Source organism: Cnephaeus nilssonii (genome assembly GCF_951640355.1).
Source record: "Cnephaeus nilssonii genome assembly, chromosome: 20".
NCBI classification, from domain to species: domain Eukaryota; kingdom Metazoa; phylum Chordata; class Mammalia; order Chiroptera; family Vespertilionidae; genus Cnephaeus; species Cnephaeus nilssonii.
In genome coordinates, this window is record NC_137091.1 from 46,610,595 (window position 1) to 46,638,094 (window position 27,500).

Here is a 27,500-nt window from a genome sequence, read left to right on the forward strand (position 1 = left end):
ATCCACTCATCTACTGATGGACACTTGGGCTGTTTCCACATCTTTGCTATTGAAAATTGTGCTGCTATGAAAATAACGGCATATACATTCTATCGCATTGTTTGAGGTTTCTTACGATATATTCCTAGAAGTGGAATCAGTGGGTCAAATGGCAGTTCCATACTAAATTTTTTGAGGAAAGTCCAGACTGATTTCCACAATGGCTGCGCCAGTTTGCATTCCCATCAGCAGTGTACTGGGGTTCCCTTTTTTCAACATCCTCCCCAGCACTTGTCCTTTGTGGATTTGTTGATGGCAGCCATTGTGACAGCAGTGGGGTGATACCTAATTGTTGCTTTAATTTGCATCTCTCTGGTGATCTGTCACTTTGAGCATTTTTCATGTGTCTCTGGGCCATCTTGTCCACACTGCAGCCCAGGCAGAGCTGACACTGTGGATGGCATCAGAAGGAGATGCTCTACGTATGAGTGTCTTTTGTGACATTAACTTTGTGTAATGGATTCAATGGAGGCAAGAGACTTAAGCAACCTTCCCCACTACATAAGGCTTGAAGGAGAGTCATGCCAAATGTGAAGAAACAATGCCTTTTATTCAGAAAGAGCAGGTCCTAAAGAAAAATATCCAAAACCAGCAGCTAAAGGAAGCCACGCAGGTGCATGTCAAACGAACTTCTCTGGAAATCACCTCCCCTTAAGGCCCTGGAGGCCTGAGTATACTTGGTGTGTTCTTGGGGTATTTGCCTCCAAATGCATTCCTGGAGTTCCCTGAGGAAATAACAGAATCCTGCTCTTGGAGCCTAGGAACTACATTACCCAGAAGGCCCTGTATGGAATGCCACCAGGCTGAGCCAATGGAGGCTGAGAAAAGGCGGTTTCCTTTGTCCATTTCTGTGGGCGGGACTAGTCCTCCGGGCGGGTTTTGTCTTCTGTCAGGTCTGTCAGGCGGTCAGGAGCTCCTGGTCACAGGCTCCCGAGGAGAAGGCAGGAGAGGGGTGTTCCCCGCCTCACAGCCCATGGGGGGCGCCCGCAGGGCGCTCACAGCTCACACTTGGGGTTGAACCTCCAGTCGCTCCCTGGACCGCGCCGGGCCTCGGACCGGCACCGCCATTCCCTGGGCGGCTGCTGCTCCCGCCGCTCCCGCCCCGCTCGGCCCCCAGAGAGCAATGGCGGCGCCCGCGCTGAGGAGCTTCGCTGAGGTGAGTTCCTGTCCCCCGGGCCTCACCGCCTCCTCACACCGAACAGGACCGCCCGGGTGCGGGCGCCTGTCCCGTCCTGCAGCTCAGTCCGCGTGGAGGCCCGTGAGGAAGGCGGAGGGGAGAGGAGCGTTGTGGCTTCTGAGGCACAGCCAGTGCAGGGCGGAGAGGACAGGGCTGACTGGCATCTGAGGTTCCCTGAGGGTGTGGGCTGTGAGGATTGGCGGACAGACCAGAGGCTGCAGGGAGGACGGCACAGCCTCATTGGGGCTTTCCCGGCTGTGGGGTCCATCGGGGGTCTGGGGCGGTCCTGGACCCGGCTGGGAGACAAGCTTCTCTACATGCCATGTGCCAAGTTCATGGGTGAGTCCAGCGAGGTCCAGTGGCATTGGAGCAGGAAGGGGGCAGAGCTGAGAGAGTGAACCTGGGGACTGAAGATGGGAAGAGGTTAAAGATTATCCAGTGGTGTGCACATCTGGAGGAAGTGTGAGCCGATGGTCCCTGGGACCTGGTGTGGGGACTTAAAGGCGAAGCATAAACCCAGGCTTGGCTGTGTCTTGGAGGCATGATCTAGGGGACTGCAGTGGAATTGCTTGGCAGGAAGGCTGGGGCCCTGCAGGCATCGCCCAGACCTTCAATGGCATTGCTCTCTCCCCTCCCCTCCCCCAGTCCTTCCCACCCAACCCAGCTGCTCTGCTGAGGGCAATCCCAGTGAGTAATGGAACTGTGATGAGAGCAGCCTGCACTGGCATTAGGGTCTGGTGTACACTAACCGGGTGCCCTGGAGGAGGTTGAGGGGGGGAAGATGTGTCAGGAGTAGGAGTGGGGGTTCTCAGAGAGACAGCTCTGGTATCAATTGTCTCCATTCTGACAGGTTGGCGTAACCTTTGAGGACATTGCCCTGTACTTCTCCAGGGAGGAATGGAGCCTCCTCGATGAGGGTCAGAGACAGCTGTACCTGAATGTGATGCTGGAGAACTTTGAACTTGTATCCTCGCTGGGTAAGACCCTCACTCTCACCAGTGACCTGGACTTGGCTTTGTGATTTCCCAGTCCCCATCCCCCAGGGTGTGCTATGTCCTCCCATGTAGACTGTGGTTCTGCTTGATTTTCCAGTTTCCTGGGTAGTTGGTGTCCTGGGGAGGGTGGGTCTGTTTCCGCTGCTCCCTTCTTCCCTGAAGTCCCAATTCTCCCCGCTGTAATACGTTCACAGGGAAGGCCTTGGTAGGGTTCCATGAAGCCTGAGGGATTCCACCTTGATTAGTGAGGAAAGCATGTATAGTAATAAAAGTGTAATGTGCTAATTAGACTGAACAGCCAAATGACCTTCTGGAGGAATGACGTCCTTCCAGACAAAGCCACCAGGGCTGAGGCAGAGATTGTTAAGGATGATCAGGCAGTCAGGCACGCAGTTAGGGGCAATCAAGCAGGCAGGTGAGTGGTTAGGAGCCAGTGTTCCTGGATTGGGAGAGAGAGCAGGTGAGGCTGGGAGGCCCCTTCCCCCATTCATATTTCCGTGCACCGGACCCTAGTTTTCTATATTTCTGTTAGTCATTTGTATCTGTTTTTTGAAGAATTGTCTCTACATCCTTATCCTGTTTATTAACTGTATTTTTTGGTGAAAGAGTCTTTTGACTTTCTTATATATTTTATATATTTATTTCTTACTACATGCAGGAGCACCTATTTTTGCATGTGCTTAATTGTGCTTCGAAGATATTACTCCCCCACATCCACTTTTCTACAAAGTCCATGTTTTTGGCAACCCAGCATTCAGCAGGTCTAGTGCCACCATGTTTCTGGCAAGCTCAGATGCTTGTTACTAGTGTTTAGCAATAAAGTGATTTTACTGAAGTTATATAGAGTTTGCTTTTGAGACAGAGTCATTGCATTGTTATTAGCCTGCAGTATAGTATTAACATATCTTTATTATTTCCTGGGAACTCCAACTATTTGTGTGAATTTCCTTCCATATCGGCATTATGCGCTTTATTGTGCTGAGCAGAACCGAATCCACAATATCTCCAAGCTTTTTCTTCATACGATTTTCAAGTATTTTCTCCCATCCTCTAGATTGCCTTTCATTTAATTTTGCTTATTGTTGTGCTGTGAAGACGTTTTGTGTTTTTTTTTTCTTTATTTGTTGCAGTGTGCACTGTTTATTTCTTGTATTTTGCCTGGGGGTTGGTGTCACATCCAGAAACTCCTGTCCAAAGCACTGCTCTCCAAAACTTTTCCTCTAGGTTGTTCTAATTTTAAGTGTTGACATTCAATTCTGTCATGCAGATTGAGTTAAATTTTATCAGTGGTGTCCAATTTTTGTTGTTTTACTTGTGACTATCGATTTTTATGACCACCGTTCAATTAAGAAACTGTCTTTCCCTTCTTCTGTGTCTTGCAGCTTTGTCAAAGATTACTTGAAAGGATGTGCCTGAGTTTATTTCTGTGTGTTTTGTTCTGTTCTATTCATCTTTGTGTCTGTATTTCTCCAGCCACACACTGTTTGCTTGCTTTCTCTTTGGAATAAGTTGAAGTCAGGAAGTGTGATGCTACCAGCTTTGTTCTCGCTCAAGATTGCTTTTGGTATTCGAGATTTTTTTTTCTTTTTCATTTTACCACTTTATTGTCTTTTCAGTACATGAAAAAGACAGTTGTCTTTATATGGTGCTTTTGATGTCATCAATGGGAGAGGCCACATGGACAGCCCGTCATGCTAAGGTTCTTTTTTTTTTTAATTTTTTTATTAAGGTATTATATGTGTACATAACTTACCATTGTCCCCTCCCCCCGACACCCATACATGCCCTCACCCCCCAGAGTTTTACGTCCATTGGTTATGCTTATATGCATGCATACAAGTCCTTCGGTTGATCTCTTATCTCCCCCACCTCTCCCTAACCTTCCCCCTGTAATTTGGGTCCACTCATTAAGTAGATCTTGGAGAGTTCACAAATGTTCCACAGATTTCTGTGGTTTGTAAATACAGAAATGTCCAGAGTATTTCACAGAGCAGGCCAATAGGGTCAACATTAGTACAGGAGCAGTGAGTGATGGAGGAAACTCTGACCCTTGTTTTGACTGTGAGAGCACAGGTCCTTCTCTGGCAGGAACTGGAAAATTATGGGCGCCGGGAATTAGATGGATAAGATAGGGGAAACGGTGGGTAAATAAGGGAGTCCTTATTGCAGTCCATGTAACCATTGCTACCAAGGAGCCACTAGAGAAAACAGTTCTTCAAAGTAAAGTCCTACACAGTAGTCCATAAAATTGAGAGCTGCATGCTGGCTGGTTAACACTGTATCTTCCCTACGAAGCAGCCCCCAATGTAGGAGCCAGCCTAGGAGCCATACTAAGTAGCCGCTGCTAACATGGCAGCCATTGCAAACACAGCAATCCAACCAAGCAGGCGCGTACTGCCTGGTCAGTAACATACTTTATACCGACTTAGACCAAAGAGGCCTCTTTCGAAATAGTGACATTAGTCTTTGGGTTGTAGAAGCGCACGCCTGCACAGTGACTAGTATAGCTTGCTGTGTCCTTGCTTTTGTGACTGTGTATAGCAAATTAGGCTTGAACACTCTGATGAGATTCCGAAGCTCAGATTGGCCCTGAACATTCCATGTCCTCTGGACAGGGCACCCACACTGACCCTAGCTAAATATGTTTGCTAACCCACTCTGGTCATCTCTTTGTAATTCAGCTCCCTTTTTCTTTTCTTTTTTTTCTCTACTTAATTCTTTTTGGTTTAATTGGACTCCTTTTTTTTAATCCTCACTTGTTTGTTTGTGTTTTTTTGTTTCGTGGTTTTCTGTGGGTTTTTTTTTTATCACAGTGCATTTAGAGAGAGTGGAAAGGAGGGAACGGGGAGAGAGTGGGGAACATTGAAGAGAGAGAAACACATTGACTGGTTGACTCTCACACCCACCAGGCGGGGCAGGGAGCCAACCTCAGCCCAGGTGTGTAACCTTGACAAGGAATCAAAGCTTCGACCCTTCAGTGTGGAGCCCGACGCTTCAACCATTGAGTAAAAGCAGCCAGAGTTTCATTGTATTCTTAACGCCTTGTAGTTGTTTTTGTTCATGGAGAGCTGCCTACTTGTTCTGAGAGCGGACAGGCTTACCATATTTCTTACTCTGCCATCTTGCTGATGTCACTCACATAGATATTTTCCCGCATGATCTCTGTTGTGCTTTGTAGTTCTATAACAGTGCTCACCATACATCTATTTGGTTTTTCGTTTGGATTTATATAATCTGAATCCCATTTTTGACTCAGTCGGGATTCAAGGGGAGGAATCATTTGTGCATCACAGAAGAAACATGACTTTATGAAGGACAAGGTGGACCCAGAGGCGGTCTTGCCTTGGTGAAGGCCTGTTGGGAAGGTTTTGACACCAGGGCTGTGTTAAAGTCATAACTAGGAACCCATTTTGTTCAAAAGTATTTTGTTTCCATGACCCATTTCTCATCCAGTTTTGCTTCTGCTGTCTTATTGTTGACACTTTGCCTGCTCCTCAGGTGTAATAATGACCATTTCTACTCAGATTCCATGCCCACAGATAACTTTAACCTCTGTAGACCTTGCCCCTCTACCTCTTTCACAGGTCCCTCTTTACTGCAAACCAACCTAGGTCCATGCCTGCAGAGCCTTGGAGTGCAGGCATATTATTATATTGACCTTGAACATCCTGTGCTTCTGTACAATTGTGTTGTATGGCTTTCAGCACATGCAAATTATCCTACACAGACGCAGGTCCCCAGCATGAAAAGTCCTAAAAGAAGCCATTCGAGAAGGAACAATGAGTAAAGCCTTCTTGTCTTCTTTGTTTCCCACCCTAAGCTTTTGTTCCTGTTTTGGTGAGATTTTCACCATTGACTGACCTTTCAGGCCAGCTAATGTATAACAGCTATTTCCTTAGAGTTCAACTCACTTGTCTTGAAAATCATTCTATGGAATCATGCCTAGTCATGACAGGGAAACATTTTTCGCAAAAATAATCTGGTTTCATAAGATCAACATGTACTTCACCAGCGTTTCCTTTTGTTCAGGTTGCTGCTGTGGAGCAGAGAATGTGGAGGTACAGACAGAACAGAAGGTTTCTGTAAGCGTGTCACAGGCCAGGAATCGCAAGTTAGCCTTGACTTTCCAGAAGAGCCACCCCTGTGAGAGTTGTGGACTCGTCTTGAGAAGGATTTTCCACTTGACTGAGCTGCAGGGAACACAGCATGGACAGATACAGCTGAGGTGTGGGGCATGTACAAAACAATTTTATTTCAGTGCCAAATTTCAGCAGCAGCATGTGAGAGAGAACACTTTCATTATTGGCGTCGAGAGGATGTCACTTGCAAAGATCTGCAATTTCAATGTGTCCCAGAATCATTTCACCTGTGAGGAGGTTGGGCAGGGCACACTTTCCTGGTCAGGGCATCTCCACCTAAAGGCTGATCAGACCAGGGACAGGCCAAATGATATTTCCAAGGGTGGTTTGATGTTTCAAAGGAGAAAAGATTTTTACACCAGAAAAGAATGTGAGGGAGATCCTGGCAGCAGTAATCTTCGTCATCATCAGAGAGTTCGGACTGGAGAAAAGCCTTATAAATGCAGTGAATGTGGGAAATCTTTTACCACTAATTACCACCTTCATAGACATCAGAGACTTCACACAGGAGAAAAGCCTTATAAATGCACTGAGTGTGAGAAATCTTTTACCACTAACACTGACCTTCGTTATCATCAGAGAATTCACACAGGGGAAAGGCCTTATAAATGCAGTGAATGTGGAAAGTCTTTTACAAGTAGCAGTAGTCTCCAATATCATCAGAGAGTGCATACTGGAGAAAGGCCTTATAAATGTAGTGAATGTGGAAAGTCTTTTACAAGTAGCAGTAGTCTCCAATATCATCAGAGAGTGCACACTGGAGAAAGGCCTTATGAGTGCAATGAATGTGGAAAATCTTTTATCACTCAGCCTCAACTTCATAGTCATCAGAGCCTTCATACAGGAGAAAAGCCTTATAAATGCAGTGAATGTGGGAAATCTTTTACCACTAATTACCACCTTCGTAGACATCAGAGACTTCACACAGGAGAAAAGCCGTATAAATGCAGTGAGTGTGAGAAATCTTTTACCACTAACACCGACCTTCGTTATCATCAGAGAATTCACTCAGGAGAAAGGCCTTATAAATGTATTGAATGTGGAAAGTCTTTTACAAGTAGCATTGGTCTCCAATATCATCAGAGAATGCACACTGGAGAAAGGCCTTATAAATGTAGTGAATGTGGAAAGTCTTTTATAAGTAGCGTTGGTCTCCAACATCATCAGAGAGTGCATACTGGAGAAAGGCCTTATAAATGTAGTGAATGTGGGAAGTCTTTTATAAGTAGTGTTGGTCTGCAGTATCATCAGAGAGTTCATACTGGAGAAAGGCCTTATAAATGTAGTGAATGTGGGAAGTCTTTTATAAGTAGCTTTGGTCTCCAATATCATCAGAGAGTGCACACTGGAGAAAGGCCTTATGATTGCAATGAGTGTGGAAAATCTTTTAAGTCTGTGTCTCACCTTTATAATCATCAGAGAGTTCATACAGGAGAAAAGTCTTATCAATGCAGTGAGTGTGAGAAATCTTTTACCACTAGCACTGCCCTTCGTTATCATCAGAGAGTTCATACAGGAGAAAAGCCTTATCAATGCACCAAATGTGGGAAATCTTTTACATACCGGCGTACCCTTGGTAATCATCAGAGAGTTCATACTTGAGAAAAGCCTTAGAAATGCAGTGAATATGGGAAATCTTTTATATGGAGGCATGGTCTCCAATATCATGAGAGAGTTCACACTGGAGAAAGACATGATGAGTGCAATTAATGTGAGGTATCTCTCAGGTATATTTCTAAATTCGCTCTACACATAAGAGTCCAAATGTGAGAAATTTATTAGATGTGTAGGAAATGAAGTTTCTTATATGGACTTAACAATAGTACAAGAAAATTTGTGAATCCTCATTTTTCTGAATTGTATCTCATACATGTACCCACCTATATTATGTAAAGTTCCTGTAAGTGTTTTTGCTGCTGTGTGTGTTTGCTTATGTTGGAACACTATGTAATTATGTTTCACTTTGTAACATACAGAGATGTCCTGCCAGATCTATGTCACTGCATATTTCTGTTGCTGAAGGTATTTCACCTGAACCACCTATAAGGTCCCTACAGGTGGCATCAATCACCATCCTCATGTGCCCAGGGAAGCTAATTCTGTTGTCTAATTTGTTGAGGGAAATTAGGAATACCCGAGTCCTTAGTTCTTACTTGTTTCCCTGTCATGAGTTTGCCAGAAAGGACTGATTACTGTTGGCCCCAGTAAACATATTGTTGTAGAGGGACTGCCATTTTCAGGAACACACTTTCCCTAGATGCCAGTGATGAATTTATTGAGTACCTAAGTCTTCAACTGCCAGTCCAGGTCTCTTTCTTTGCAAAATAATGAAGGCCTTTTCCTAACACTTGTTTAATTTTGGTGTTCTATTTACTGTGTGTGTTAGTTTGTTAGGAGATCTGGGCTCTCCAAGTTTGGTGATGTGAAAAACCTTTATGTGGTCTCCAACATTTTTGACATCGAGGGAAGACTATGGTGCAGAAATTAGCTCAGCAGTTTTTGCCAGATTTACATTGTTTTCCATAATTTTCCTATTAAACACTGTGGACTCTAATCCTCATGTGAAGATGGATGCTTTGAGACACAAAGATCACTCCAAAGAGAGGTAGCTCTGACAACCTCAAGTAAGTCTGGGAGTAGCGTGAATTTTTTCCTTGTTTTCAGGGAATGCTAAGACATTTGAAGGGAACCTCCTGCCCAAGTCTTGCAGAGGGCCATTTGCCCTAATGCCTTCAATTTCATGGGTGATGGTCACTGGTTGGAGGACCATTGCAGTGAGGGGAACCCTTTCACTGCAGAAACACTGACCTAATTGTTGTTTGCCCAGACTGAAGCCTGTTAGATGGAATCGTCTTCACCTAAACATGCACCTATAAATTTTTTTGAAGAATGGACTACAGGAGCTTTGTGTACACAGATTGGTAGGACTCCAGGAATGTTTATCATATGTGGAGCAGTTATTGTCATTGATTATAACCAAGAGGTTTGTGGTTTCCTGTAGCTTCTCAGATGTTCCCATCAGAACCGTTGGTGCTCTGGCAGAAAAACTAAGAGGAAAAGAAAGGGTGTCTTTAGGCCGGAGATGTGGCTTTTGTGACCCTGTAAGCATTCCAGTGGGTTTGTGTGAAAGTTCTTCATTGTTTGTTACCTTTTCTGTCAGTGACATGAGACTTGCTCAGAGGACTTAAATATGTGAATTGAATATAGAGTTGCCAAACATATTCCAAAATCGGTGAAAGGATTTTTGTTTTATCTTGAACCATTTTTTTTACAGCTGTAGTGAGTAAATTGCATGTATGTGTAGTGTTTCCATAAATCTTGACATGTGCATGAAACTGAAACCATCATTACACTCAATACTGATCATATCTGTGACTGTGTAGTTGCTTTATGACCTCGTTTAATCTGTTTGCTGATCTTAATAAAGAAGTTGGCTTTTTCTAAGTATTTTTCAGCTTTATTATTTCATAAATTCTTGGAGATTTTTAAAAGATATATTAGTAACTAACCTTTTTTTTTTTTTTTTTTTTTGATAGACATTCTTGTTGTTAATCCTCACCCCAGGAATTTTTCCGTTGATTTTTTTGGAGAGTGGAAGAGAGAGGGAAAGACAAAGAGAAACATTGATGTGAAGGAAACACATCGATTGGTTGCCTCCTGCATCAGCTGTGACCATGGCCTGGGCTGGGAAGGACTTTTGAACCTAGGTACATGCCTTTTACTGTAATCCATCCAGAGACCCTTTGGTCTGCAGGCTGATGGTCTATCCAGAACCAAACCAGCTAGGGCTCTGGTGGATATTCATATCTTGGAATATATCATCATCATGTCCATTTTAATAAATATTTGGTTATTGCTAATAAAACTGGTACAAATATTTCTGTATAATTCTTTAAATGGATGTAAGTGTTATTTACCTTTGTGAATCAGACATCCCCCTAGGGCTCCAGTACTGCAAGTGGGCACAGCCCTTGCCGAAACCGGTTTGGCTCAGTGGATAGAGCGTCGGTCTGCGGACTGGAAGGTCCCAGGTTCGATTCCGGTCAAGGGCATGTACATTGGTTGCGGGCACGTCCCCCAGTGGGGGGTGTGCAGGAGGCAGCTGGTCGATGTCTCTCTCTCATCGATGTTTCTAGCTCTCTATACCTCTCCCTTCCTCTCTGTGAAAAATCAATAAAATATATTAAAAAAAAAAAAAAGAGGGCACAGCCCGCCTTGAGGGATCCCCCTGAGTGCATGAATTTTGTTCACTAAGCCTCTAGTTTATAAATGTAAACTAGGAAGTCACTATTACATTCATAGTCAGGTAGGATGCCTGTGCCCCGGCTAGATCCGGAGTGTGGAGCATTCAGGAGGCAGCTGATAAATGATTCTCTCCCAGCATTGATTTTTTTTCTCTCTCTCTTTCTCTCCATCTCCTTTGAACTCCAGCCTCTCCCTGCAGAGACATTCCCAGGCCAGACACTTCTCACTCCCCGATGCCCACAAGCACCATTGTCTTTGGGTGCATTTTAATAAGGAAACCTATCTAATAAAAGAGAAACATGTAAATTGACCATATCTCCGCTACACCCACCAGCCAATCAGAGTGAGTATGCAAACTAATCCAACTAAGATGGTGGCAGCCAGGGAGCTAGAGGAAGCAGGAGGCTTGGGTTGCCCCTGCGATGGAGGAAGCAAAGCTTCCTGCCCACCCTGGCCTGCTATGGCCACTGCTCAAGGCTACAACGTTTCAATTATAGAAGATAATTAAATCGCAAATACTTGCTTCCAGCCAGCCCTGGACTCTGCTCAAGGAGGTGCTGAAAAAAAGAAAAGAAGGAGGGGCTGGGAGATTTGGTCACTGGGGTGTGATCAGGCTAGGATGGGACTGCAGTTGTGGCTGATCAGGCTAGTGGGGGGTGGGACTGTTGGGGGTCAGCAAACCACCATGGGGGGCAGTTCGAGGCAAGCAGGCCATCAGTGGGGGTCAGTTGGAGGTGATCCGGACAGAGGGGCAAACCGGTTTGGCTCAGTGGATAGAGCGTTGGCCTGCGGACTGAAAGGTCCCAGGTTGGATTCCGGTCAAGGGCATGTACCTTGGTTGCGGGCACATACCCAGTCGGGGGTGTGCAGGAGGCAGCTGATTGATGTTTCTCTCTCATCGATGTTTCTAGCTCTCTCTCCCTTCCTCTCTGTGAAAAATCAATAATATATATACATACTTATATATATATGTTTGTTTTCTTTTTAAAAAGGTCTTTATAGAGCAACATCCTGACTCCAGATCCAGCTGCCAAGGAGACCCTGTTATGCTCTGGGTACTGGCTGGGGCATGGCAGGCGGCTCTGGCTTTCCACCTTTCTGTTCTGAGATGGGGGTGGTGGGCAGTATCTCATCTTTGGGTTCCACAATGCTAAATTTGCATCTCTCTGGTGATCAGTCACTTTGAGCATTTTTTCACATGTCTCTTGGCCATATTATCCACACTGTAGCCCAGTCAGAGCTGATACTTTGGATGGCATCAGAAGCAGATGCTGTAAGTATGAGTGTCTGTTTTGTGACATTAACATTGTACAATGGATTCAGTGGAGGCAGGTTAGATCTAGTTACACAGAGTTACACAATTGAGCAACCTCTGCAAGCTACATTTGGCCTGAAGGAGACATGTGCCAAAGGTCCTGAAGGAAGAAACAATGCCTGCCATTCAGGAAGAGCAGGTCTTTTTTTTTTTTTTTTTTGAAGAAAGATATGCAAAACCTGCAGCTAAAGGAAGCCAGCAGGTGCAGGAGAAACAAACTTACCCTGGAAATCACCTCCCATTAAGGCGCTAAGGACACTTAGTTTACTTGGTGTGTTCTGGGCTTTATTCCCTTTACTCCACTCTCATAATGGGATCTTGGCCTTGGAGCCTAGGAACTACATTACCCAGAGGGCATCGCTTGGAATGCCACGAGGATGAGCCAATGGGGGCTCAGAGAAGGCACTTCCGTTTGGCCGCTTCGTAGGGCGGGACCGGTAGTCCTGGAGACAAAATCCCTTCGCAGACGTTTGTCTGAGGCGGCCAGGTTTCCCTAGTCGCAGCGTCCCGTGGAGAAGGGGGGGAGTGGTGTTCTCCGCCGCACAGCCTCTGGTAGGAGCCTCCGGTGGTGCTCACAGCTCACACTGGGGATTGAAGCTCGGAGTCACCGCCCGGACCCACGCCAGGGCCGGGACAGGCACCGCCATTCCTGCAGCGGCTTCTACTCCGGCCGCTCCCGCCCCGCTCGGCCCACAGAGAGCAATGGCGGCGCCCGCGCTGAGGAGCTTCGCTGAGGTGAGTTCCTGTCCCCCAGCCCCTCACCGCCTCCTCACACCGAACAGGACAGCCTGGGTGGGGCATCTGTCAGGTCCTCCAGCTCAGTCCCCGTGGAGGACCGTGAGGAAGGCGGAGGGGAGAGGAGCGTTGTGGCTTCTGAGGCACAGCCAGTGCAGGGCAGGGTGTGTGACAGAAAACTGGGGAAGAACGAAGAAACACTTAGAGAGATGGAGTTCCATTTATTATTAGTACGCGCAGGCCCAGAGGAAAATGTGTCTCAAATTCTGGACCCCAACAATGAGGAACTGTCCCTATTTATATGTTTTTACCTTTCTCTCCCAAATATGGGGTGTATCCGGCCCCCTTTGCAAGTTCTTAAGGAGCCCCTATGTGCTGGGGACTTAAGAAATCAACCAAAGGCCTGGCCTGGGGCCAGCACTGATAACTTCGTCCTGGAAAGGTTTAATGGCCTCTCTGAAGTGGGAATAGTCTTATTTTCCTTATTATTTAAGCAAGCAAGCATTTCCCGAAGCCAAATAGCAAGGTTAAAATTTCCAACAGCAGTTTTTATGTAAGATGGATGCTTCAAGTGGACAGGGGTGACTTGCATCTGAGGTTCCCTGAGGGTGTGTGCTGTGAGGATTGGCGGACAGATCAGAGGCTGCAGGGAGGACGGCACAGCCTCATTGGGGTTTTTCCAGGCTGTGGGGTCCCTCAGGGGCCTGGGGTGGTCCTGGACCCGGCTGGGAGACAAGCCTCTCTACATGCCATGTGCCAAGTTCATGGGTGAGTCCAGCGAGATCCAATGGCATTGGAGCAGGAAGGGGGCAGAGCTGAGGGAGTGAACCTGGGACTGAAGATGGGAAGAGGTTAAAGGTTACCCAGTGGTGTGCACATCTGGAGGAAGTGTGAGCTGATGGTCCCCGGGACCTGGTGTGGGGACTTAAAGGCGAAGCATAAACCCAGGCTTGGCTGTGTCTCGGAGGCATGATCTAGGAGACTGCAGTGGAATTGCTTGGCAGGAAGGCTGGGGCCCTGCAGGCATCGCCCAGACCTTAAATGACATTGCTCCCTCCCCTCCCCTCCCCCAAACATTCCCACCCAACCCAGCTGCTCTGCTGAGGGCAATCCCAGTGAGTAATGGGACTGTGATGAGAGAGCAGCCTGCACTGGCATTAGGGCCTGGTGTCCACACTAACCGGGTGCCCTGGAGGAGGTTGAGGAGGGGAAGGTGTGTAAGGAGTACAATTACTGGTTCTCAGAGAGACATAGCTCTGGTTTCAATTGTCTCCATTCTGACAGGTTGGCGTGACCTTTGAGGACATTGCCCTGTACTTCTCCAGGGAGGAATGGAGCCTCCTTGATGAGGGTCAGAGACAGCTGTACCTGAATGTGATGCTGGAGAACTTTGAACTTGTATCCACACTGGGTAAGACCCTCACTCTCACCAGTGACCTGGGCTTGGCTTTGCGATTTCCCAGGCCCCATCTCCCAGGGTGTGCTGTGTCCTCCCATGTAGACTGTGGTTCTGCTTGATTTTCCAGTTTCCTGGGTAGTTGCTGTCCTGGGGAGGGTGGGTCTGTTTCCCCTGCTCCCTTCTATTCCTGAAGTCCCAGTTCTCCCCGCTGTACTACGTTCACAGGGAAGGACTTGTGGTTGGTAGTGTGGCAGGAAGCCTGAGGGATTCCACCTTGATCAGTGAGGAAAGCATTTTCTGTATTCCTGTTGATCATTTGTACATAGTTTTTGAATAATTGTCTCTACAGCCTTGTCCTGGTTCGTAACTATTTTTTGGTTAAAGATTCTTTTGACTGCCTTCTATATTTTATATATTAATTGTTATGTACAGGAACACATATTGTTGCATGTGCTTAATAGTGCTTTGCAGATATTGTTCCCCCACACCCGCTTTTCTACAAAGTCCATGGATTTGGCAACCCTTCGTTCAGCAGGTCTAGTGCCACCATGTTTCTAAGGAACTCAGATGGTTGTTACTGGTGCTTTGCAATGAAGTGTTTTTACTGAAATTCTATCGAGTTTGCTTTTCAGACAGTCATTGCATTGTTTATTGCATGCAGTTGTGCTGGGAAGAAGCTGTTTTTCTTTATTTGTTGCAATCTGGACTGTTTGTTTTGTCTATTTTGTCTTGTGTTTGGTGTCACATTCAGAAAATCCTGTCTGAGCCCTAACCGGTTTTTCTCAGTGGATAGAGCCTCAGCCTGTGGACTCAAGGGTCCCTGGTTCGATTCTGGTCAATGGCATGTACCTTGGTTGTGGGCACATCCCCAGTAGGGAGTATGCAGGAGGCAGCTGATCGATGTTTCTCTCTCATAGATGTTTCTACCTCTCCCTCCTCCCTTTCTCTCTGTAAAAAAATAAATTATATATATATATATTTTTTTTCTTTATTTTTTTTTCTTCTTCAAAGAAAAAGAAAATCCTGTCCATAACAAATCTCCAAAACTTTTTCTCTAGTGTCCTGAGGAGTTTTCTGTTTTAGCGCTGACATTTAATGTAGATTGAGTTAAATTTTATCAGCGGTGTCCAGTATTCTTGTTGTACATGTGAGTATTGATTTCAGCAGCACCATTCATTGAAGAAACTATCTTTCCCTTCTTCTGTGTCTTGCAGCTTTGACAAAGATTACTTGAAAGCATGTGCCTGGGTTTATTTCTGTGTTTTCTGTTCTGTTCAGTTGATGTATGTGTCTCTGTTTCTCCAGCAACACATTCTGCTTGTTTTCTCTTTGCAATAAATTGAAGTCGGAAACTGTGATGCCATGCACTTTGCTTTCATTCAAGATTTCGTTTGCTGTTCGAGTTTTTTAATTTCATACATTTCAAGATTCTGTTTTCATTTTTTTGTAAAATACCATAGGAATTATTCTTAGGATTGCATTTAATCTGTGGATTGCATTGTGTATTATGGATATTTTCACCATATTTCTTTTTTCAAAATATATTTTATTCATTTTTTTATTTTTACAGAGAGGAACAGAGAGGGATAGAGACGTACAAACATCGATGAGACAGAAACATCGATAGCTGCCTCCTGCACACTCTCTACTGGGTATGTGCCTGCAACCAAGGTATATTCCCTTGGCCGGAATCGAACCTGGGTCCCTTGAGTCCGCAGGCCAATGCTCCAAACCAGTTAGGGCTAAACATATTTCGTTTTTAAAAATTATTTATTTATTAAAAATATATATATTATTGATTTTTTACAGAGAGGAAGGGAGAGATATAGAGAGTTAGAAACATCGATGAGAAGAAACATCGATCAGCTGCCTCTTGCACGCCCCCTACTGGGGATGTGCCCGCAAACAATGTACGTGCCCTTACCTGGAATCGAACCTGGGACCTTTCATTCTGCAGGCTGATGCTCTATCCACTGAGCCGAACCGGTTTCTGCAAAAATTCTTTATTTTTTAAAGTATTACATATTGTATTACATATATCTTCTTTTTCCCACATTGCCCACAAATGAATGAGATCCTGTGATATTTGTCTTTCTCCATGCTGTGGCAAATGGTAAGAGTTCCTTCTTTTTTAGAGTAGCATAGTCTTCCATTGTGTAGATCAGCGGTTCTCATCTTGTGGGTCGCCACCCCTTTGGGGGTCGAATGACCCTTTCACCAGTGTGGCCTAAGACATCCTGCCAGTCAGATATTTACATTACGATTCATTACAGTAGCAAAATTACAGTTATGAAGTAACACCAAAAATAATTTTGTGGTTGGGGGTCACCACAACATGAGGAACTGTATTAAAGGGATGCAGCATTAAGAAGGTTGAGTTTCACTGGTATAGATGTACCACAGCTTTTTAATCCACTCATTTGCTGATGGTCACTTAGGCTGTTTCCAAATCTTAGCTATCATAAATTGTGCTGCTATGAACATAGGGGTGTATATGTTTTTTGTGATTGGTGTTTCTTATTTCTTTGGATATATTCCTAAAAGTGGGATTACTGGGTCAAATGAGAATTCATTTTTAATTTTTTGAGGAAACTCCATGCTATTTTCCACTGTGTCTGCACCAGTCTGCATTCCCACCTGCCATGCACAAGGGTCCCTTTTTTTCCACATCATCGCAAGCACTTGTTGTTTGTGGATTTGTTGATGCTAGCCATCCTGACGGGTGTGAGATGGTATCTCATTGTCGTTTTGATTTGCACGTCTCAGATGATTAGTGACTTTTAGCATGTTTTCATTTGTCTCTTGGCCTTCTTTATGTCCTCTTTTAAAAAGTGTCTGTTTAAGTCCATTCCCCATTTTTTAAATGTACTAGTGTATCTGCTTGTTTATTTATTTATTTGTTTGTTTATTGTCTAAAGTTCAGCATATGTCAACTTTTTCTCCACTTGACCCCCTCCCGCCTCCGCAGCCATTCCCACCCCAGGCAATCCCCCACCGCCCCATGTCTGTGTCCATTGGTTATGCTAATATGTATGCATACAAGTCCTTTCATCGTTCTCTAACCCCTCCTCTCCTGCCATTTGTCTCTGGATCTATTCTTATGCATTAAATTATGTTGATCATTATATCCCACCTATGAGTGAGATCATGTGATATTTACCTTTCTCCGACTAACTTATTTCACTTAGCAAAATGCTCTCCAGTTCCATCCATGTTGTTGCTAATGGTAAAAGTTCCTTCTTTTTTATAGCAGCGTAGTATTCCATTGTGTAGATGTACCACAGTTTTCTAATCCACTCATCTACTCATGGGCACTTATGCTATTTCCAAATCTTAGCTATTGTAAATTGTGCTGCTATGAACAAAAGGGTGCATATCTCCTTTCTGATTGGTATTTTTGGTTTCTTGGGATGTAGTCCTAGTAGTGGGATTACTGGGTAATATGGGAGTTCCATTTTTAACTTTTTGAGGAAACTTCATACTGTCTTCCAAGTGGATGCACCAGTCTGCATTCCCACCAGCAGTGCATGAGGTTTCCTTTTTCTCAACATCCTTGCCAGCACTTGCCCTCTCTTGATTTGTTGATGATAGCCATTCTGAAAGGTGTGAGATGATACCGCATTGTTGTTTTTATTTGCATCTCTCGGATGATTAGTTACTTTGAGCATGTTTTCATATTTCTCTCGGCCATCTGTATGTCCTCTTTCGAAAAGTGTCTATTTAGGTCCTTTGTCCATTTTTTGATTGGATCATTTATCTTCCATTTGTTAAGGTATACGAGTTCTCTTTAAATTTTGGGGATTAAATCCTTATCTGAAATGTAATTGGAAAACATGTTCTCCCATGCAGTGGTCTTTCTTGTTGTTTTGTTGATGTTTTCTTTTCCTGTGCAGAAGCTTTTTATTTTGATGTAGTACCATTTGTTTATTTTTTCCTTACATTCTATTCCCCTCTGAGCTGTATCAATAAAGATATTGCTAGCACATATGTCTAATGTTTTGCTGCCTGTGGATTCTTCTAAGATTTTTATGGTATCACGACTTACACTTACGTCCTTTATCCATTTTGAGTTTATTTTTGTGTATGGTGTAAGTTGGTGGTCTACTTTCATTCTTTTGCATGTATCTGTCCAATTTTCCCAACACCATTTATTGAAGAGGCTGTCTTGACTCCATTGAATGCTGTTGCCTCCTCTGTCAAATATTGAACATAATGGCTTGGGCCGATTTCTGGGTTGTGTGTTCTGTTGTATTGTTCTATATGTCTGTTGTTGTGCCAGTTCCAGGCATTTTTGTACTGTTGGTTGATACCTGATATTGTGATCCCTCCAACTTTGTTCTTCTTTCTCAAGATTGCTTCGGCTCTTCGTTTTTTTCTTCTTTTAATATCCCATATGAACTTTTGGCGAGTTTGTTCTAGGTCTGTGAAATAGGCCCTTTGTATTGGGATTAATTGGGATTGCGTTGAATCTCTAGATTGCTTGGTTAGTGTGGGTGGACATTTTAATGATGTTGATTCTACCAATCCATGAACATGGTATATTCTTCCATTTGTTTATGTCTTCTTCTATGTCTTTTTTCAACTTTCTGTAGTTTTCGTAGTACAGGTCTTGTACTTCCTTAGTTAAGTTTATCCCTAGGTATCCTAATTTTTTTGTTGCAGTGGTAGATAGGATTGTTTGTTTCTTTCTCTTTCTGTGAGTTGATTATTGGTGTATAAAAAGCCATAGAATTCTGGTTGTTAAATTTGTATCCTGCTACATTGCTGAATGTGTTTATTATATTTAGTAGTTATTTTTGTTTTTTTTTTAATATATTTTATTGATTTTTTACAGAGAGGAAGGGAGAGGGATAGAGAGTTAGAAACATCGATGAGAGAGAAACATTGACCAGCTGCCTCCTGCACGCCCCCTACCGGGGATGTGCCCGCAACCAAGGTACATGCCCTTGACCGGAATCGAACCTGGGACCTTTCAGTCCGCAGACCGACACTCTATCCACTGAGCCAAACCTGTTTCGGCTTTAGTAGTTTTATTGATGGAGTCTTTATGGTTTTCTTTGTACAATATCATGTCATCTGTGAATAATGACAGTTTTACTTCTTCTTTTCCAATCTTGTTGCCTTTTATTTCTTCTTCTTGTCTGATCACTATGACTAACACTTCCTGTACTATGTCCAACAGGAGTGGTGAAAGTGGGCATCCCTGTCTTGTTCCTGTTCTTAGGGAAAATGATTTTAGTTTTTGCCCCTTGCGTGTGATTTTGGCTGTAGGTTTGTCATATAAGGCTTTTATTATATTGTGGTATGATCCTTGTACTCCCACTTTGCAGAGAGTTTTTATCAAGAAATTGGCTGGAGTTTGTTAAATGCTTTTTCTGCATTTGTTGATATGACTGTGATTTTTGTCTTTCAATTTGTTTATGTGATGTATCATGTTTATTGATTTTCAGATATTGTACCATCCTTTCATCTCCTAATTAATCCCACTCGGTCACAGTGTATGATCTTTCTAATGTAATGCTGGAATGGATTTGCCAGATTTTTGTTGTGGATTTTAGCATCTCTCGGGGCCATTGCAACCTAGTGGGAGAGCTGCTGTGTAGGAGACACCCCTTTGGAGCAGGACTTGCTTCAGTGGGGCTTTGTTGCTCAGTGAGGCTGCTCCTTGACTGTGTCCCTTATGGAAGTGAAGAATTGTAAGGTGATGTGGTATGACACTGACCACTGGGTACACTGGCTCTTGGTTTCAGGCAGGTCTGCCTGGATCCATCTAGCATCATCTCAGGGAGATCTGCAGATTCTCCTCTTTGTATCGGGTTTGGAAGTGCCCCGATGAGGCCCTGTTGTAAAGCAGGGAAGGCTAGTGCTGGTGCCTCTTCTTGGTCCTTTTATTGATAGATTTGTGGCTCCCTGACCCAACTGCAACTTGTTTGACAGGTTTTAGCCTGAGCAAAGACGGGCCATTCATATACAAATGCTGTTGCACAGAGCTTGGGTGTGCTTTTAAATTGGATGGGTCCCTTACCGAAACCGGTTTAGTTCAGTGAGCTTCGGCCTGTGGACTCAAGGATCCCAGGTTCTATTCCGGTCAAGGGCATGTACCTTGGTTGCAGGCACATCCCCAGTAGGGGGTGTACAGGAGGCAGCTGATCGATGTTTCTAACTATCTCTCTCCCTTCCTCTCTGTAAAAAATCAATAAAATATATTTTTAAAAAAATTGGATGGGGCCCGAATTGGTTTGGCTCAATGGATAGAGCGTCGGCCTGTGGATTGAAGGGTCCCAGGTTCCATTCCAGCTAAGGGTACATGCCTGGGTTGCATGCTCGATCCCCAGTGGGGGGCATGGAGGAGGCAGCCGATCAGTGATTCTCTCTCATCATTGATGTTTCTATCTCTCTCTCCCTCTCCCTTCCTCCCTAAAAATCAATAAAATATCTTTCAAAAAATAAACAATTAAATTGGATGGGGTGAGGTCTCAGGGAATCACTAGGGCGGAGGAAATAAAAATGGCTGCCAGTCAGCACTGCAATCAGGAGGTCTCAGCATAGTAACCATGATCCCTGAGAGCAGCACCTATGTCTGGAAGAAAGCCTCTTGAGTTCCTGCCCCAATGCTAGTCCATCCCGTTTTTCCTCATATGTATCTTGGTATCCCATTCAAGCCCCGCCCTCCTGAGCTTCTCTCTGGTACCGGAGCTCAGAGGAAGGGGGATCTTGTCAGTTCAGTTGGTGGTGCTGGCATTGTAAGGAGAGCAGCTTGATCTCCTGTAGCCTCTGTCACTCAGCCCCAGTCTGCACTGGTTTGTACAGTCTGAAGTTCTTATTGCCAGGAGGGACTTTTTTCCCCAATCGGGAACCCTGGGCTGGACATCTGGTGCTGTACTGGGACCTCTTGCTCCTCCACGTGACCTCTGCAGAGACGACCTCCCTCCCAATTAAAGTGGCCTTCGTGGGTGCAGGACCAGCACCTTCTGTGCCTCCGCACCTCCTACCAGTCTCAGTGTGCTGTCTTCTTTACTTCTCTAGTCATAAGACTTCGTTGTAGTTAGCTTTCCAGCGGTTCTGGCTGATGGTTGTTCAGTATTTTAGTTGTAATTTTGATGTGGTTGTGGGAAGCAGCGAGTATAAGCCCTTGCCTACACTGCCATCTTGGATGTCCTCTCCTGTCACTTTTCTTTCTTTTCTTTTTTTTTAAAAAATATATTTTATTGATTTTTTTACAGAGAGGAAGAGAGAGGGATAGAGAGTTAGAAACATCGATGAGAGAGAAACATCGATCAGCTCCCTCCTGCACACCCCCCACTGGGGATGTGCCCGCAACCAAGGTACATGCCCCTGACCGGAATCGAACCTGGGACCCTTCAGTCCGTAGACCGACGCTCTATCCACTGAGCCAAACCGCTTTCGGCTCCTGTCACTTTTCTTAATTCAATACTTTATTCCTCTTTTATCTTCACCTGAATAGTGAAAATATTTTTTCCTTTGATTTTTTTTTCTTTGTTTGTTTGTTTTTTAAATATATTTTATTGATTTTTTACAGAGAGGAAGAGAGAGGGATAGAGAGTTGGAAACATCGATGAGAGAAACATCGATCAGCTGCCTCTTGCACACCCTCTACTGGGGATGTGCCCACAACCAAGGTACATGCCCTTGACCGAATCGAACCTGGGACCCTTGAGTCCACAGGCCGACGCTCTATCCACTGAGCCAAACCGGTTTCGGCTGATTTTTTTTTTTTTCTTAGAGTAAGGGAAAGGGAGAGAGAGGAGAGGCAGAGAGAGAGAAAGAAACATCAATTGATTGCCTCCCAGATGTGCCTACTCTAAGAGTCGGGATCAGACGTGAAAGCCATGTACCCGCCCTTTACTGGGAATCGAAAGCATGACCTTCCTGTGTACAGACAGGCACTCTCAGCATTCAGTGACACGGGCCAGGGCTATTTATTTATTCTTTAAATTATTTACTCTGAAAATATATTTTATTGATTTCAGAGAGGAAGAGAAGGAGAGATAGAAACATGAATAATGAGTTAGAGAGAGAGAGACAGTGAGTGTGGGGGAGGGAGGGGGAGGGAGCGAGAGAAAAAAACATTGGTGTGAGGGTGAAACATTTAAAGGCTGCTTTCTGCACACAAGTCTACTGGAAATGGAACCCACATACTGATATGTGCCTTGACTGAGAATTGAATCCTCGACCCTTTGGTACACAGGACAGTGTTCCAACCAATTGCGCCGTACTGGACAAGCCATTCTGTGGTCTATAAAAACAAAAATTTCCAATATTTTTTGAAGAACAGGCCTCTAGGGTCAATGATAGCAGAAGCAAGGTGGCTGCTGGAGGTAACTCTGACCCTTGTTTTTGACTACGTATTTTCAAATATGTTTATTCACCCAGTCTTTACCAGTCATCCTTTCTGTAGAGTTCTTTATTTGTATTCTGTAATACTGTTTCTCTTCAAGGTACTCTTATTCCCATTTCTTATGCAGTTTTTGTTCATGGCTAGCTGTCTACTTATACTGAGGTGGGGAAAGATGCTCATATCTCTGATTGTGCCATCTTGCTGGTGTCACACACATAGGTCTTTTGTCTGTGATCTCATTTACACTTTGTTGTTCTACAACAGTGTTGACCATCCATCTTTTCTGTTTTTCTTTGAAGATTTGCATCATTTATCCCATGCAATGGCTCTAATGGAATTTAAGTAGAAGTATCATTTGTGCATCAAAGAAGAAACACGACTTTATGAATGACACAGTGGACCCACAGGCGGTCTTGCCTTGGTCAACTGTCATTAGGGAGGAATTCTTGGCTGGCCTTTGTTACATTCATAGCTAGAAACCCAGTGTTCAGTTAAAGTTGCCCATTCCTCACCCAGTTATGCTTGTTTGTACTTACGTTGGGACTTTGCCTACTATTCAGTTCTAATAATGATCATTTCTACTTGGTTTCCCACCTCACGTATAACCTTAACCTCTCTGGACTTTGCACCTCTGCCTCTTTCTCAGGTCGCTCTTTACTGCACTCCAATGTTGGTCCGGGCCTGCAGCACCTTGGAGTGCACATGTGTTATTATAATGACGTTGAACATCATGTGCTCTAATACAATCAATTTTTTAAAATATATTTTATTTATTGATTTTTTTACAGAGAGGAAGAGAGAGGGATAGAGAGTTAGAAACATTGATGAGAGAGAAACATTGATCAGCTGCCTCCTGCACATCCCCAGTACTGCAACCAAGGTACATGCCCTTGACCAGAATCGAACCTGAGACCTTTCAGTCCGCAGTCCTATCCACTGAGCCAAACTGGTTTCAGCTAGTACAATCAATTTTTATGACTTTGAGCAGCTTTAAATTATTCTACACAGACTCACGTGGCCAGCATGTACGGTACTAGAGGAAGCCGTTTTTTGCAAGAACAATGAGTAGAGCCTTCCTCTCTTCTTTGTGTCCCATCCTGTGCTTCTGTCCTTTCTTGGTTAGTTTTTCATCATCGACCAACTTTTGTGGCCACGTTATGTATTTCCTCAGAATATACCTCATTTGTCTTGAAAATTGTTCTATGCAATCAGGCCTAGCCATGACACATAAACATTTGTGGTGAAGATATTCTGTTTTCATAAGATCAACATGTACCTCACCAGCGTTTCCTTTTGTTCAGGTTGCTGCTGTGGAGCAGAGAATGTGGAGGCACCCACTAAAGAGAACGCTTCTGTAAGAGTGTCACAGGAAAGCAATCCGAAGGCAGCCCTGTCTTCCCAGAAGAGCCACCCCTGTGAGAGCTGTGGGCTGGTCTTCAGAAACATTTTCCATTTGACTGAGCTGCAGGGAACAGAATACAGAGAGATACTGTTGAGGTGTGGGGCATGTGCAAAACGGTTTTTCTTCAGTGTAAAAGTTGACCAACATCATGTGAGAGAGAAGACTTTCATTAGAGGTCTGGACAGGATCTCACGTGCAAACAGCTACAATTTCAATGTGTCCCAGAATCATTTCACATGCGGGGATGTTGGGCAGGGTGTCCTTACTGGGTCCGGACATCTCCACCTAAAGGCTATTATGTCCAGGGACAGTCCAAATGCTGTTTTGAAGTGTGAGATGATGTTTCAAAGGAGAAACAATTATTACACCAGAAAACAATGTAAGGAAGACATTAGTTGCAACCACAATTTTCTTCCGGAAAAGGATGTCCATGCAGGAAGTCAGTGTTTTGTGAGCTCTGATTGTGGAAAATATTTAACCAAATTTTCTAGCTTTCATGATCAACAGCAAGGTCACACTGGAGAAAGCCCTTATCAGTGGAATGAATATGGGAAAGCTTTTAGCAGTAGCAACCGCCTAGGTGATCCTGAAGCTTTGCACACTGGAGAACGGCCTTATGAGATCAGTGAATGTGGAACAGCTTTTACCAGTAGCAGTGCCCTCCATTATGATCAGAGAGTTCACACAGTGGAAAGGCCTTATGAGTACAACGAATGTGGGAAATCTTTTACCAGTAGCAGTAACCTTCATTGTCATGAGAGAGGTCACACTGGAGAAAAGCCTTACAAATGTAGTAAATGTGGAAAAGCTTACAGCAGTAGCACTAAAGATTCTTGTCATCAGAGAGTGCACATTGGAGAAAGGCCTTATCACTGCAGTGAATGTGGAAAGTCTTTTATCACTGGCACTGAACTTCATTGTCACCTGAGAGTTCACACTGGAGAAAGGCCCAATGAGTGCAGTGAATGTGGAATATCTTTTACAGCTAACTCTCACCTACATAATCATCGGAGAGTTCATACAGGAGAAAAGCCTTATAAATGCAGTGACTATGGGAAATCTTTTACATTGGAGAATGCCCTTCATTGTCATCAAAGAGTTCATACAGGAGAAAATTCGTATAAATGCATTGAATGTGGAAAGTCTTTTACAACTAGCCATGGTCTTCAATTTCATCAGAGAATTCACACAGGAGAAAAGCCTTATAAATGCAGTGAATGTGGGAAAAGTTTTACCACTAGCAGTCACCTTCGTAGACATCAGAGAGTTCACACAGGAGAAAAGCCTTATAAATGCAGTGAGTGTGAGAAATCTTTTACGCGTAGCACTCAACTTCATAGTCATCGGAGAGTTCATACAGGAGAAAAACCTTATAAATGCAGTCAATGTGGGAAATCTTTTAGATGGATCACTGGTCTCCATTATCATCAGATCGTTCACATTGGATCGTTCACATTCTGAGTGCAATTAATGTGAGATATTTCTCAGGCCTATTTCTAAATTCACTCTCCACGTAAGAGTCCAAATGTGAGAAATTTCTTAGATGTGTAGGAAATGAAGTTTCTTAGATAGAACTTCACAATAGTACAAGAAAATTTGTGAATCCTCATTTTTCTGAATTATATCTCATACATGTACTCACCTATATTATGTAAAGTTCCCATAAGTGTTTTTGCTGTTGTGTTTGCTTATGTTGGAACACTATGTAGTTATGTTGCACTTAGTAACATACAGAGATGTCCTGCCAGATCGAGGTCACTGCATATTTTTGTTGCTGAAGGTATTTCTCCTGAACAACCTATAAGGTAACTAGAGATGGCATCAATCACCATCCTCATGTGCCCAGGGAAGCTACCTCTGTTGTCTAATTTGTTGAAGAAAATTTGGAATACCTGAGTCCTCAGTTCTTACTTGTTTACCTGTCATGAGTTACCACTAAGGACTGATTCCTGTTGGCCCCAGTAAACAATGTTGTAGAGGGACTGCCATTTTCAGGAACACACGTTCCCTAGATGCCAGTGAAGAATTGATTGAGTGCCTAAGCCATCAACTGCCAGTCTCAGGTCTCATTCTTTGCAAAATAATGAAGGCCTTTTCCTAACACTTGTTTAATTTTGGTGTTCTATTTACTGTGTATGTTATTTTCTAAGGAGATCTGGGCTCTCCAAGTTCAGTGATGTGGAAAATTTTATGTGGTCTCCAACATTTTTGTTATTGAGGGAAGACTAGTGCAGAAATTACCTCAGCAGTTTTTGCCAAATTTACATTGTTTTCCATAATTTTCCTAGGAAACACTGTGGACTCTAGTCCTCATGTGAAGATGGATGCTTTGACACACAGAGATCACTCCAAAGAGGGGGTAGCTGTGACAACCTCAAATATATCTGGGAGCAGCGTGAACTTTTTTCTTGTTTTCAAGGGATGCTAAGACATTTGAAGGGAACCTCCTGCCCAGGTGTTGCAGAGGGCCATGTGCCCTGATGCCTTTATTTCCATGGGTGATGGTCACTGGTTGGAGGACCATTGCAGTGAGGGGAACCCCTTTCACTGCAGAAACACTGACCTAATTGTTGTTTCACCAGAGTGCAGCCTATTAGATGGAATTGTCTTCATCTAAACCTGCACCCAGAAATTTTTTTGAGGAAAAGACTACAGGAACGGTGTGTACACAGATCTGAGGGACTCCCGGCATGTTCATATTCTGTGCAGCAGTTATTGTCATTGATTATAATCAAGAGGTTTGTGGCTTCCTGTAGCTTCTCAGATGTTCCCATCAGAGCCATTGGTGCTCTGGCAGCAAAATAAGAGGAAAAGAAAGGGTATCTTTAGGCCTGAGATGTGGCTTTTGTGACCCAATAAGCATTCCAGTGGGTTTGTGTGGAAGTTCTTCATTGTTTGTTACATTTTCTGTCACTGACATGAGACTTGCTCAGAGGGCATAAGTATGTGAATTGAATATAGAGTTGCCAACCTATTCCAAAATAGGTGAAAGTATATTTCTTTTATCTTGAACCATTATTTTAACAGCTGTAATGAGTAAATTGCATGTGTTAAGTGTAGTGTTTCATAAATCTTGACATGTGCATGAAACTGAAACCATCATTGCACTCAATACTGATCATATCTGTGACTGTGTAGTTGTTTCATGACCTTGTTTAATCTGTTTGCTGTTCTTAATAAAGAACTTGGCTGTTTCTAAATATTTTTCAGATTTAATTATTATTTTAAATTGTTGGAGATTTTTAAAAGATGTATTTGTTACTCATCTTTTTTTTCCCGATAGATAATCTTTTTGTTGTTGTTAATCGTCAATCGAGGATATTTTTTTGTTGAATTTTTCGGAGAGTGGAAGAGAGAGGGAAAGCCAGAGAAACATTGATGTGAAGGAAACACATCGATTGGTTGCCTCCTGCATCAGCTGTGACCATGTCCTGGGGTGGGAAGGAGTCTTCAACCAAGATACGTGCCTTTGACGGGAATCGATCCCAGGAGCCTTTTGTCTGCAGGCCTATGCTCTAACCAGAGCCAAACCGGCTAGGACTCTGGTGGATATTCATATCTTTGAATATATCACCATCATGTCCATTTCAAAAAATATTTGGTTATTGCTAATAAAGCTGGTACAAACATTTCTGTATAGTTCTTTTTTATTTTATTTATTTTTAATATATATTTTATTGAATTTTTTACAGAGA

General features: G+C 43.8%; 1 protein-coding gene across 2 annotated transcripts; it reads left to right on the forward strand.

Moving 5' to 3' along the window:
• Positions 1–921: 921 nt before the first annotated feature.
• On the forward strand, positions 922–27,334 carry LOC307116582 (uncharacterized protein). 2 transcript variants are annotated; one of them, XM_079800677.1, is made up of 3 exons: positions 922–1,195; positions 2,067–2,193; positions 23,705–27,334. In XM_079800677.1, exons 1-3 carry the CDS (start codon positions 1,163–1,165, stop codon positions 25,264–25,266), a joined length of 1,722 nt encoding a protein of 573 aa, XP_079656803.1. In that variant the 5' UTR covers positions 922–1,162; the 3' UTR covers positions 25,267–27,334. The 2 variants fall into 2 exon arrangements, with proteins under 2 accessions (XP_079656803.1, XP_079656802.1); XM_079800676.1 differs by lacking the exon at positions 23,705–27,334 and adding an exon at positions 6,241–9,791.
• Positions 27,335–27,500: the final 166 nt, after the last annotated feature.

Excerpts from the sequence above, each read along its gene's own strand:
- LOC307116582 (XM_079800676.1), top strand. The coding sequence starts at position 1,163 with ATGGCGGCGCCCGCGCTGAGGAGCTTCGCTGAG. Across the intron at positions 1,196-2,066 it reads CGCTGAGGAGCTTCGCTGAG|GTTGGCGTAACCTTTGAGGA; the intron begins GTGAGTTCCTGT and ends CCATTCTGACAG. Across the intron at positions 2,194-6,240 it reads TGAACTTGTATCCTCGCTGG|GTTGCTGCTGTGGAGCAGAG; the intron begins GTAAGACCCTCA and ends CCTTTTGTTCAG.